The sequence below is a fragment of the Salmo salar genome, chromosome 13 (genome assembly GCF_965601325.2).
Source record: "Salmo salar chromosome 13, fSalSal1, whole genome shotgun sequence".
Lineage (NCBI taxonomy): Eukaryota > Metazoa > Chordata > Actinopteri > Salmoniformes > Salmonidae > Salmo > Salmo salar.
In genome coordinates, this window is record NC_138303.1 from 21,463,655 (window position 1) to 21,478,681 (window position 15,027).

At 42.0% G+C, this 15,027-nt stretch overlaps 1 protein-coding gene across 2 annotated transcripts in view; it reads left to right on the top strand.

Annotated features, from left to right (window-relative positions):
* The window catches only part of LOC106566585 (zinc finger and BTB domain-containing protein 46), a 122,044-nt gene that overhangs the window by 75,655 nt on the left and 31,362 nt on the right, over nt 1–15,027 (top strand). For both annotated transcript variants that reach the window (XM_014134725.3, XM_014134726.3), the window contains exon 4: nt 12,707–12,991. In XM_014134725.3, the coding sequence (XP_013990200.1) occupies nt 12,707–12,991 (285 nt within the window). The remainder of the gene's footprint in view (nt 1–12,706; nt 12,992–15,027) is intronic.

Genomic DNA, 15,027 nt, shown 5'->3' on the forward strand with positions numbered 1-15,027 from the left:
TTCTCTCTCTCTCTCACAGGATATACTGTATGATAAAGACACATTCACTTTATTTATTTGAATGCAATCATATTCTGTCACATCTTCCCACCCAAGCAGCTACTCAATCTACATATCACACACACACACACACACACACACACACACACACACACACACACACACACACACACACACACACACACACACACACACACACACACACACACAAAGCTAGCACCACGATTCCTCCTATTTGTGTCTTCTCTTAAAAGGCTGTTTTATTTAGCATAAATGTTTAAGCCAAGGGTGCCCAGCTACCATGGCAACCAAATTAAACTGAGAATCTCTTCAGAAAGCAGAAATCTAAATTATTCGGACCCTTTATGAAGAGAGAAATGAAAACGCTGCACCGTGTATGCAGACTACTGTCCTTTGAAATAAAATGAGTGGGGAAAAAATGTTTTTATGTGTAAAACCATGAACAACGAAACACGAATGTAAACATTATGCAGATTACACACAATATAGTCATTTATCAGAACGTAGTTGAAACATCTTTGAATACCCTACCTTTTCAAAGAGTATCTTAAATAATCCCACAACACCCCCCCCCCCCCCCGTACCACCTTCTCACCAAAAATACTTTTGTGAACTAACACTCGCACTTGACTTTTTCCCCCCTTACTAGCTCTGACCTTGCTGATAGCTACTTTAGTGAGGGAAAATATACTTAGTATGACTGTGATATGAGGCTAGTTATTGTAAGATGAATCCACTAACTGTAAGTTGTTCTGGATAAGAGCGTCAACTAAATGACTAAAATTAAAACAATTTAATATGTATGTGCTTTCTCATAACCCACTCCAATATGTAATATCACAGAGCATTATAACATGAATTTATAGAGGATTAGCATTGAGATAGGTCATGATCGCCTAAATGATTATATCTGTCAGGACTGAGGATAATGCTTACATGTCCATAAAGATGACATAGTGAGACGATTGACTGATTGCATGAGGATTATGTTGTATTTTGGAGCATGATGATGGTCTTTACATATCCAATGGTATTTTTGATTAAACTATGTATGATGCTGTTAGTATTCATATCATGTTGTATAGATGGATGGTTTTTTAAACTATAGTTCGTACATTCTAAATTGTTGTATACTCCCAAGAGTATTATAGCGAATGAAAACATAGATAACAGATAAATCACTGTTACTGTCAAATATAATGTACAGTAATACCATAATGTCGACCAATACCACAATGTACATTAATACCATAATGTTGACCAATAACACAATGTCCACTAATACCATAGTGTCCACTAATACCATAATGTCCATTAATACCATATTGTCCACTAATACCATAGTGTCCACTAATACCATAATGTCCATTAATACCATATTGTCCACTAATACCATAGTGTCCACTAATACCATAATGTCCATTAATACCATAATGTCCATTAATACCATAGTGTCCACTAATACCATAATGTCCATTAATACCATAGTGTCCATTAATACCATAGTGTCCATTAATACCATAGTGTCCATTAATACCATAGTGTCCACTAATACCATAATGTCCATTAATACCATAATGTCCATTAATACCATAGTGTCCACTAATACCATAATGTCCATTAATACCATAATGTCCATTAATACCATAGTGTCCATTAATACCATAGTGTCCATTAATGCCATAATGTCCACTAATACCATAGTGTCCATTAATACCATAATGTCGACCAATACCACAATGTCCATTAATACCATAGTGTCCACTAATAGCATAGTGTCCACTAATACCATAATGTCCACTAATACCATAGTGTCCATTAATACCATAGTGTCCAGTAATACCATAATGTCCACTAATACCATAATGTCCATTAATACCATAATGTCCATTAATACCATAGTGTCCATTAATACCATAGTGTCCATTAATGCCATAATGTCCACTAATACCATAGTGTCCACTAATACCATAATGTCCATTAATACCATAGTGTCCATTAATGCCATAATGTCCATTAATACCATAATGTCCATTAATACCATAGTGTCCACTAATACCATAGTGTCCACTAATACCATAGTGTCCATTAATACCATAATGTTGACAAATACCATAATATCCATTAATACCATAATGTCCACTAATCCCATAATGTCCACTAATACCATAATATCCACTAATACCATCGTGTCCATTAATACCATAGTGTCCTCTAATACCATAGTGTCCATTAATACCATAGTGTCCAGTAATACCATAGTGTCCACTAATACCATAATGTTGACCAATACCATAGTGTCCTTTAATACCATAGTGTCCACTAATACCATAATGTTGACCAATACCATAGTGTCCTTAAATACCATAGTGTCCATTAATACCATAGTGTCCATTAATACCATAGTGTCCACTAATACCATAATGTCCACTAATCCCATAATGTCCACTAATACCATAATATCCACTAATACCATCGTGTCCATTAATACCATAGTGTCCTCTAATACCATAGTGTCCATTAATACCATAGTGTCCAGTAATACCATAGTGTCCACTAATACCATAATGTTGACCAATACCATAGTGTCCTTTAATACCATAGTGTCCACTAATACCATAATGTTGACCAATACCATAGTGTCCTTAAATACCATAGTGTCCATTAATACCATAGTGTCCATTAATACCATAGTGTCCACTAATACCATAGTGTCCACTAATACCATAATATCCATTAATACCATAGTGTCCACTAATACCATCGTGTCCATTAATACCATAGTGTCCTCTAATACCATAGTGTCCATTAATACCATAGTGTCCAGTAATACCATAGTGTCCACTAATACCATAATGTTGACCAATACCATAGTGTCCTTTAATACCATAGTGTCCACTAATACCATAATGTTGACCAATACCATAGTGTCCTTTAATACCATAGTGTCCTTTAATACCATAGTGTCCACTAATACCATAGTGTCCATTAATACCATAGTGTCCGTTAATACCATAATGTCCATTAATACCATAGTGTCCATTAATACCATAGTGTCCACTAATACCATGGTGTCCATTAATACCATAATGTCCTCTAATACCATAGTGTCCTCTAATACCATAGTGTCCATTAATACCATAGTGTCCAGTAATACCATAGTGTCCACTAATACCATAATGTTGACCAATACCATAGTGTCCTTTAATACCATAGTGTCCATTAATACCATAGTGTCCATTAATACCATAGTGTCCATTAATACCATAGTGTCCACTAATACCATCGTGTCCATTAATACCATAGTGTCCACTAACACCATAGTGTCCATTAATACCATAGTGTCCATTAATGCCATAATGTCCATTAATACAATAATGTCCATTAATACCATAGTGTCCATTAATGCCATAATGTCCATTAATACCATAGTGTCCACTAATACCATAGTGTCCATTAATACCATAGTGTCCATTAATGCCATAATGTCCATTAATACAATAATGTCCATTAATACCATAGTGTCCACTAATACCATAATGTCCATTAATACCATAGTGTCCACTAATACCATAGTGTCCACTAATACCATAGTGTCCACTAATACCATAGTGTCCACTAATACCATAATGTCCACTAATACCATAATGTCCATTAATACCATAGTGTCCACTAATACCATAATATCCACTAATACCATAGTGTCCACTAATACCATAATGTCCATTAATGCCATAATGTCCATTAATACCATAGTGTCCATTAATACCATAATATCCACTAATACCATAGTGTCCACTAATACCATAGTGTCCACTAATACCATAATGTCCATTAATACCATAGTGTCCACTAATACCATAGTGTCCACTAATACCATAGTGTCCACTAATACCATAGTGTCCACTAATACCATAATGTCCACTAATACCATAATGTCCATTAATACCATAGTGTCCACTAATACCATAGTGTCCATTAATGCCATAATGTCCATTAATACCATAGTGTCCATTAATAACATAATGTTCATTAATAACGTAATGTCTAATATCATAATGTCCATTAATACCATAATGTCCACTAATACCATAATGTCCATTAATAACGTAATGTCTAATATCATAATGTCCACTAATACCATAATGTTCATTAATAACGTAATGTCTAATACCATAGTGTCCACTAATACCGTAATGTCCACTAATACCATAATGTCCATTAATAACGTAATGTCTAATATCATAATGTCCACTAATACAATAATGTTCATTAATAACGTAATGTTTAATATCATAGTGTGCACTAAAACCATAAACTGATTTTACAATACAATACTAGCATGGAATAACTACTCTACTGCATGTGATCATATCTAGCAGAGGATAGACAGTATATTAGGAGGGTTGAGTTTGGCTGAAGTGTGATTACTGCAGGACTCGTCCTAGAAGTGTGGACATGTTCCATCTGTAGCCCCGCTGGTTGAGAGGATGCTGGGTAAACAGGTCAAGGGTCATTCACTCGTCCAATGAGCAGATGAGTGAAAGGAGATGGGGGTCAGAGGTCTCTGTCTCTTTCCTCTCCTCCACTTCTACTCCTTCTGTTCCCTCATTCTCTCTCTCTCTCTCTCTCTCTCTCTCTCACACACACACACACACATACACACATATATACAACCACACACACACAGAGCACAAACAACGGATCTATTTTATTGATTTGACTCCTGTGCCTGCTCGGCTGCCCACTGGAGGGGGAGGAGCAGAGCTCTAATGAATACCTCCACCCTGTGCCCCCTAAACCAAGCCCTACTCCCCCACCTTAATTAACTGTGTGTGTGTCTGTGTTTTTATGTGTGTGTTCTCTGCCTCCTTATTCAGCTGCCCCCGTCTCTTTCTTCTTAACTCGCTTTTCCTTTAGCCTTTTACACAGGAAGTCTCTCTTGTACTGCTCTGTCTCTGTCTCTGTCTCTGTCTCTGTCTCTTTGTGTGAGCTGCCAGTGAGTAAATCATGCATAGCAAATCCAGGAATACATTCTTCAGTCGTTCAGTACATACTGTATGTCAGAGTCTAGGTGATGTGGGTAAGGCGGAGTCAGGCGCAGGACACAGAGATGAGTAATAATCGTAACTTTACTCAAAAATAATCCTCCAACAAGGAGAACGAAAATCCAGAATCACATAAACGAGACAACTGACAACAATAAACACGCACAAAACCATGATGGCTCCAGAGGGTTAAATAGGGAAATAATTCAAACGGAATGGGAACCAGGTGTGTACAATACAGGCAAAACAAATGGAAAAAGAAACGTAGATCGGTGGTGGCTAGAAAGCCAGTGACGTCGACCGCCGAACCGCCGCCCGAACAAGGAGAGGCACCAACTTCAGTGGAAGTCGTGACACTGTATGTGGTCACCCCCAAAGCCAATTCCTCCTTTGGCCGCCTTTCCTTCCAGTTCTCTGCTGCCAATGACTGGAACGAACTGCAAAAATCACTGAAGCTGGAGACTCAACTTTAAGTACCAGCTGTCAGATCACTGCACCTGTACATAGCCCATCTGTAAATAGCCCATACAACTACCTCATCCCCATACTGTTATTTATTTGATTTATTTTCCTCCTTTGCACCTCAGTATCTCTACTTGCACATTCATCTTATGCACATCGATCACTCCAGTGTTTAATTGCTATATTGTAATTATTTCGCCACTATGGCCTATTTATTGCCTTACCTCCCTTATCCTACCTCATTTGCACACACTGTATGTAGACTTTTTCTACTGTATTATTGACTGTACGTTTGTTAATCCCATGTGGAACTCTGTGTTGTTGTTTGTGTTGCACTGCTTTGCTTTATCTTAGCCAGGTCGCAGTTGTAAATGAGAACTTGTTCTCAACTGGCCTACCTGGTTAAATAAAGGTGAAATAAATAAAAATGTGATTTAAAGACATGTCAATCCAGGACACTTATTATTGACCAGAGGATCCCTCCCCACATACCTCTAGTTACTTTGTCATGTACACCTTGACCCAAAAAAGTCTCTCAGACAGACCCCCCTCGCTTCAACATACAGCCATCCCCACAGTGGTGACTCAAGCCCATCAGTATTCAGCCAGAGGAGAGGAACACTACAGTCTCACAGCCCCTCTCTCACCTTGACTTTCACCACGGCAACAGAACACGGCAACAACGCCGTGGCAACCAACACACTGCATATCGAGCATACCTGAGGACAATGAAGACAAGTCGTACTCTTACCCTCCCCCTCTTATTCTCTCTGCCTTCTCCCTCTCTCTGCCTTCTCCCTCTCTCTGCCTTCTCCCTCTCTCTGCCTTCTCCCTCTCTCTGCCTTCTCCCTCTCCCTCTCTTCGCCTTCTCCGTCTGTCTGCCTTCTCCCTCTCTCTGCCTTCTCCCTCTCTCTGCCTTCTCCCTCTTTCTCTGCCTTCTTCCTCTTTCTGCTTTCTCCCTCTGTCTACCTTCTCCCTCTCTCTGCCTTCTCCCTCTCTCTGCCTTCTCCCTCTCCCTCTCTCTGCCTTCTCTCTCCCTCTTTCTCTGGCTTCTCCCTCTCTCTGCCTTCTCCCTCTTTCTCTGGCTTCTCCCTCTCTCTGCCTTCTCCTTCTCTCTGCCTTCTTCTTCTCTCTACCTTCTCCCTCTCTCTGCCTTCTCCCTCTCTCTTCCTTCTCCCTCTCCCTCTCTCTGCCTTCTCTCTCTCCCTCTTTCTCTGCTTCCTCCCTCATTCACTCTCTTCCTTCCCCCTCTCTCTCTGCCTTCTCACTCTCCCTCTTTCTCTGCCTTCTCCCTCTCTCTTCCTTCTCCCTCTCTCTGCCTTCTCCCTCCCCCTCTCCCTGCCTTCTACCTCTCCATCTCTCTGCCTTCTCCTTCTCCATCTCTCTGCCTTCTCCCTCTCCCTCTCTCTGCCTTCTCCCTCTCCCTCTCTCTGCCTTCTCCCTCTCATCTCTCTGCCTTCTCCCTCTCTTCCTTCTCCCTCTCCCTCTCTCTGCCTTCTCCCTCTCCCTCTCTCTGCCTTCTCCCTCTCCCTCTCTCTGCCTTCTCCCTCTCCCTCTCTCTGCCTTCTCCCTCTCTCTGCCTTCTCCCTCTCATCTCTCTGCCTTCTCCCTCTCTTCCTTCTCCCTCTCCCTCTCTCTGCCTTCTCCCTCTCCCTCTCTCTGCCTTCTCCCTCTCCCTCTCTCTGCCTTCTCCCTCTCCCTCTCTCTGCCTTCTCCCTCTCTCTGCCTTCTCCCTCTCTTCCTTCTCCCTCTCCCTCTCTCTGCCTTCTCCCTCTCCCTCTCTCTGCCTTCTCCCTCTCTCTGCCTTCTCCCTCTCCCTCAGTCTTTATCTTTCTCAGTTATTGTACTGTTTCCTTCCTCTCCTTTTTAACTCTTTCTCTTTTTCTCATTTACTGTTTGTCTTTTCTGTCTCGCTGTCCTGCATGCCACATTTCACATCTATAATAATACCTGCCCAGACCTCTCACACTTTGTGCAATATACTAGAAGTGTATGCATCACAGGCCAGTGATAGGAGGTGTTGTATTAGCTCTAACACACAGACAGACACACACACACTCAACCCCACTTACACACAGTATGCAAGCCAGTGTCCTACAAACCCCTAGGGAGTGTTGAATTGTGTGTGTGTGTGTGTGTGTGTGTGTGTGTGTGTGTGTGTGTGTGTGTGTGTGTGTGTGTGTGTGTGTGTGTGTGTGTGTGTGTGTGAGTGTGAGTGTGAGTGTGAGTGTGTGTGAGTGTGAGTGTGAGTGTGAGTGTGAGTGTGTGTGTGAGTGTGTGTGTGAGTGTGTCAGCAGTGCTGTCAGAAGTTGTGTGTGAAAGACATGTAGATCTACAGAGGAGAGTGTGGCAGCGTGTGTCTGCTGCTGACAGTTGTTCACAACATTCTCTACTTTACTCTGTCACTGGGCTGTCACTGGGCTGTCACTGGACTGTCACTGCAGTCTAAACAAACCTTTATACCCTAGATAGAATCTCTCTCTCTCTCTCTCAATTTTTTCTTCTGCACTCCATCTCTCTCTCTGTCTCTCTCTCGTGTGCACCATCTCTCTTTTTCTGTCTCTCTGTCTCTCTCATTCTCTCTGTCTCTCTTTCTCTCTGTCTCTGTCTGTCTCTCTGTCTGTCTCTGTCTGTCTTTCTGTCTTTCTGTCTTTCTGTCTGTCTCTCTGTCTCTCTCTCTTTCTGTCTGTCTCTCTCTGTCTGTCTCTTTTTCTGTCTCTCTGTCTCTCTCTCTCATTCTCTCTGTCTCTCTTTCTCTCTGTCTCTGTCTGTCTCTCTGTCTGTCTCTGTCTGTCTTTCTGTCTTTCTGTCTGTCTCTGTCTCTCTCTTTCTGACTGTCTCTCTCTGTCTGTCTCTTTGTCTGTCTCTCTGTCTCTCTCTCTGTCGGTCTCTCTGTCTCTCTCTTGTTCTCTTTTGTACTCCAGCTCTCTAACTGTCTATCGCTGTTTGATCATCTGTCTTTTTTTCATAGGCTCTCTCTCGTTCCTTTACTCCCTCTTTCTCTCTCTTGCTATGTGTTTAAATGATCTCAGATGAGACAGTACTGATTTATCTGTCAACAGCATCCTGTCCTTTGTTGTAATTTTGGGGGATGTGTGTGTGCGTGTGCAGACACAAGTGCGTTTGGTGGAAAACACAAATTGCTGTACATTTTACAAACAGGATGAATTAGGGATGGGGTGTTTAAAGGAGAGGTTTTCCATGGATGATTTCAGCAGTCAAGACCAAATGAATGTTGTCAACGGCCAGGCAGCCCATCCGGACTGGTCTCAGAGTAGTGGGCATGTCAAAAGAAGTGGTTGTGTTGAAATAAATGGGTGTGTTGAAAGTGTACCGTTAATTGGATTGTCTCTTTTGATTGAACAGCATTGCCACCGCTCAGAGGACTAGCTTATTTTGTTCAGTCTCTTTCAGGAAGTGCATGGAGGATGCTAAAGCAGTTTTAATCACTTATACAACTCAAACTTTTAGGACTAATTATTACCGGTATACTAACTATGTTTCATGAATATCCAAAGAGTATTGTTTAGTCTCATAATCATTTTCTTTGAGTTCACATACACAACTTTATGAAAGCTGTTGTGACACATGAAGGTCTGCAAGCAGTAGAACCTAATTTGTATCTCCTGTTATAACATGCTAGTATCAGACGGGTAGCAGCATAGCTTTAGGCTATTTTTGGTCCTCATCGGCATGTCAGCAAACCTGCAGCCGGGCATGCAACCCATAGGTCTGCCTTTATTAAGCAAGCTTGCTATTGGTGTATAGTAATGGGACAGTGGGAAATGTTATCTTTAACATTGCACACAGTAGTCTACACAACAGAAATGAAATGTGATAAATGTAAAATATTCACAACATGAAAGCATGTTAAGATATATGCATTTAATTACATGCAATGTTTTTCCACAGTGTGAGTGATTTCACCACTCCATCATTCTGAGGTTTCAGTGCACCATCCTGTACAGCAGGGATGGGCAACTACAGTGCTCGGGGTCTGATTGGTGTCACATTGTCAGTGGAAAGTACTTAAGTAAAAATACTTTAATATACTATTTAAGTAGTTTTTTGGGGTGTCTGTACTTTACTATTCATATTTTTAGACAACTTTTACTTTTTCTTCACTACATTCCTAAAGAAAATGTGGTACTCTTTACTCCATACATTTTCCCTGACACCCAAAAGTACTCATTACATTTTGACAGGAAAATGGTCCAATTCACACACTTATCAAGAGAACATCCCTGGTCATCTCTACTGCCTCTGATCTGGCAGACTCACTAAACAGAGAACATCCCTGGTCATCCCTACTGCCTCTGATCTGGAGGACTCACTAAACAGAGAACATCCCTGGTCATCCCTACTGCCTCTGATCTGGAGGACTCACTAAACAGAGAACATCCCTGGTCATCCCTACTGCCTCTGATCTGGAGGACTCACTAAACAGAGAACATCCCTGGTCATCCCTACTGCCTCTGATCTGGAGGACTCACTAAACAGAGAACATCCCTGGTCATCCCTACTGCCTCTGATCTGGTGGACTCACTAAACAGAGAACATCCCTGGTCATCCCTACTGCCTCTGATCTGGAGGACTCACTAAACAGAGAACATCCCTGGTCATCCCTACTGCCTCTGATCTGGCGGACTCACTAAACAGAGAACATCCCTGGTCATCCCTACTGCCTCTGATCTGGCAGACTCACTAAACAGAGAACATCCCTGGTCATCCCTACTGCCTCTGATCTGGCAGACTCACTAAACAGAGAACATCCCTGGTCATCCCTACTGCCTCTGATCTGGCAGACTCACTAAACAGAGAACATCCCTGGTCATCCCTACTGCCTCTGATCTGGCGGACTCACTAAACACATGCTTAGTTTGTTAATTATGTCTGAGTGATGGAGTGTGCCCCTACCTATCCATAAATAAAAAATAAAAAAACAATTGTGCCATCTAGTTTGCTTAGTATAAGGAATGTGAAATGATTTATACTTTTACTTTTACTTTTGATACTTAAGTATATTTTAGCAATTACATTTACTGTTGATACTTAAGTATATTTCAAACCAAATACTTTGTCTTTTACTCAAGTAGTATTTTACTGGGTGACTTTCACTTTTACTTGTCATTTTCTATGAAGGTATCTTTTACTTTTCCACCCCTGTACATTTTTGCCCCAGCCCCTGCTAGCACACCTGCCTCCAATAATCAACGAATCATAATCTTCAGTTTAGAATGCAATTAGTTTAATCAGCTGTGTTTGCTAGGGATGGAGAAAAAGAGTGACACCATTCAGTCCCCTGAGGACTGGAGTTGTCCATCCCTGATCTACAGTCATGTCACCACGAATCTCTGCACTCGCTGGGAAAAACTGACAGAAAGTCAAACCAATTACATGTGCGCTTTCGATATGCCTACTTTCTTTCAACACAGTCAGTATCGGCCGCCATATTGGGCTGCAACTACCCGCTTCTCTCATCTGTCCCATTTATCACTAACAGATCTGAAAACAAAGGAATATCGGTCATCCGTACAGTGCATTCAGGAAGTATTCAGACCCCTTAGCCTTTTCCACATTTTGTTACTTTACAGCCTTATTCTAAAATGTATGAAATTGTTTTTTTCTCTCATCAATCTACACATAATGTCACGTTCGTCGTAAAGATGGGACCAAGGCGCAGCGGGAATGTGTATGCTCATCTTCTTTTATTTAATGCGAAGAAAACGAAACAAAACACTTAACCAAAACAACAACGACGAAAAAAACTGTCCTGTGAGACATACAGCTACACATGGAACAACTACCCACAAAAACCCATGAAAAAACACCCCTACTAAATAGGACCTTCAATTAGAGGCAACGAGGAACAGCTGCCTCCAATTGAAGGTCAAACCAGTAAACTAAGCATAGAAATAGATAAACTAGACACATACATAGAAATAGACTAACATAGAACATTGCCCAACAAACCCGAAACACATTAAACAAACACCCCCTGCCACGTCCTGACCAAACTACAATAACAAATAACTTCTTTACTGGTCAGGACGTGACACATAATACCCCATAATGACAAAGCAAAAACAGTTTTTTAGACATTTTTACAAATGTATATATATAAAAAAAACTGAAATATAAAATTGACATAAGTATTCAGACCCTTTACTCAGTACTTTGTTGTAGCACCTTTGGCAGCGATTACAGCTTCGAGTCTTCTTGGGTATGATGCTACAAGCTTGACACACCTGAACTTGGGGAGTTTCTCCCATTCTTCTCTGCAGATCCTCTCACGCTCTGTCAGGCTGGATGTGGAGCTTCGCTGCATAGCTATTTTCAAGTCTCTCCAGAAATGTGCCTTTTACTGAGGAGTGGCTTCCGTCTGGCCATGCTACCATAAAGGCCTGATTGGTGGAGTGCTGCAGAGATGGTTTTCCTTCTGGAAGTTTCTCACATCTCCACAGAGGAACTCTGACTCAAGAGGCTCGGTGGTTCCAAATTTATTCCATTTAAGAATGATGGTGGCCACTGTGTTCTTGGGGACCTTCAAGGCTGCAGAAATGTTTTGATACCCTTCACCAGATCTGTGCCTCAACACAGTCCTGTCTCGGAGCTCTACGGACAATTGCTTTGACCTCAGGCTTGATTTGCTCTGACATGCACTGTCAACTGTGGGACCTTATATAGACAGGTTTGTGTCTTTCCAAACCATGTCCAATCAAATAAATGTATCACAGGTGAATTCCAATCTAGTTGTAGAAACATCTCAAGGATGATCAATGGAAACAGGATGCACCTGAGCTCAATTTCGAGTCTCATAGCAAAGGGTCTGAATACTTATGTAAATAAGGTATTTCTGTTTTTTAATTGTGTGTAGATTGATGAGGGAACAAATCTGTTTAATACATTTTAGAATAAGGCTGTAACGTAACAAAATGTAGAAAAAGGGAATGGGTCTGAATACTTTCTGGAGGCACTGTACACTATATTTTTGGTGGGGCAAGTCTATGGTAAAGTGCTTTAGTGTACTCAATTTTTAAATTTGTCATTGGTTTGATATCTTACATGGTTTATGTTGTCATATTTGTAAAGTAGAATTTTGTGCCTTTCAACATGACTAATAAAGATCAATCAATCAAACAACCAATGAATGAATGATTCCTCTCTGTCTCCAGGTGCAGATGTGACAGAGCTCAACAGCTCAGACAGTCGCGGAGAACGTCTCGACTTCTTCCTCAAACAGGAAGAAGCTCTGGCAATGGGCGAGGCCAACTTCCTGGGTGCCAGCGAATCAGATGAGGCAGGAGGTGGGACCGGGGACGGGGCTACATCTTCGGTAGCCAATCTGAGGGCAGCATTGATGAGTAAAAACAGCCTGCTTTCGCTACGGGCTGAGATGCTGGGAGATGATAACCCTGTACTGTTTGAATTCATGCCCAAAGGAGGACACTCCCTTTCACGTAAGTTACTGTTATAGTATGTTACACACAAACACACACAAACACACACAAACACACACCACACTCCAACTGCACTTAACTGCTGTTTGAGTGTCACACAATACCACTGCTATAGAATAATCATTCTCTCATTGGCTTTTGTGAATTTAGTTTTGGTGTGTGTATTCGTGCGTGCAGGTGTGCGTGTTGTTTGCATGCTGTGTGTGTGTGTGTGTGTGTGTGTGTGTGTGTGTGTGTGTGTGTGTGTGTGTGTGTGTGTGTGTGTGTGTGTGTGTGTGTGTGTGTGTGTGTGTGTGTGTGTGTGTGTGTGTGTGTGTGTGTGTGTGTGTGTTCAGTATGTAACAGGTCTGTGTGATGGTGCAAGAGAGGATTACTAAGTTGTGACTCAGTGAGAGAACATTGTGCTGGGATGGCTCCCGGGTGTGTGAGAAAATGTTTCCTGGATTTCTTTGCCGAAGTGTGTGTGTCAGTGTGTGTGTGGTTTCATAAAACAGGGTTTAGCCATGTTCATCTGTGTGTATGAGTGATTGAATGATGTTTTTGTGCATGGGTGCATGAGGGTGTGTGTGCGGGTGTGTGTTTGAGGCCTTGAGTATGGCCTTCCATACCTTCCCTCTATCTTGGTGTAAATATAGCAGGATGCTAGCTATTGGTATAATAAAAGCTTTTAAATCATCAACTTTAATGTTCCACTCACTGCGCCTCTCCGTCAAGTTATTTTGGACCATTGGAATATACACTAGATGACCAAAAGTATGTGGACACCTGCTTGTTGAACATCTCATTCTAAAATCATGGTCATTAATATGGAGTTTGTCCCCTCTTTTCTGCTATAACAGCCTCCACTTTTCTGGGAAGGCTTTCCACTAGATGTTGGAACATTGCTGCGGGGACTTGCTTCAGTTCAGCCACAAGAGCATTAGTGAGGTCAGGTGCTGATGTTGGGCGATTAGGCCTGGCTCGCAATCGGCGTTCCAATTCATCCCAAAGGTCTTTGATGGAGTTGAGGTCAGGGCTCTGTGCAGGCCAGTCAAGGTCTTCCACGGCGATTTCGACAAACCATTTCTGTATGGACCTCGCTTTGTGCACAGGGACAGTGTCATGCTGAAACAGGAAAGGGCCTTTCCCAAACTGTTGCCACAAAGTTGGAAGCACATAATCGTCTGGAATGTCATTGTATGCTGTAGCGTTAAGATTTCCCTTCACTGGAACTAAGCGGCCTAGCCCGAACCATGAAAAACAGCCCCAGAACGTTATTCCTCCTCCACCAAACTTTACAGTTGGCACTATGCATTTGGGCAGGTAGCGTTCCCCTGGCATCTGCAAGAGAACACGTTTCCACTGCTCCAGAGTTCAATGGCGGTGAACTTTACACCACTATGTGGTTGCTCGCCATGGAATCCCATTTCATGATGCTCCTGACGAACAGTTCTTGAGCTTCCAGAGGCAACTCGGTAGTGAGTGTTGCAACCGAGGACAGACCATTTTAATCTCTACGCACTTCAGCACTCGGCGGTACCGTTCTGTGAGCTTGTGTGGTCTACCACTTCGCGGCTGAGTTGTTGTTTCTCCTAGACGTTTCCACTTCACAATAACAGCACTTACAGTTGACCGGGGCAGCTCTAGCAGGGCAGAAATTGGACGAACTTGCTAGAAAGGGGGCATCCTATGACGATGCCACGTTGAAAGTCACTGAGCTCTTCAGTAAGGCCATTCTACTACAAATGTTTGTCTATGGAGATTGAATGGCTGTGTGCTCGATTTTATACACCTGTCAGCAACGGGTGTGGCTGAAATAGCCGAATCCACTCATTTGAAGAGGTGTTCACATACTGCTGTACATATAGTGTCTCTCCCAGTGTGTGTTTATGTGTGTGTGTGTGTGTGTGTGTGTTTGTGAGGGTGAGGGTGAGGGTGTGTGCATGTGTGTTTACATGTTTAATTTCTCTTTGCTTTCTTTGGCTGGTAATTGTCTTCTTTGTGCTGAGTTGTGTTTGTCTGTGTTTGAGGGAGATGGAGAAAGAGTCCAACTCTAA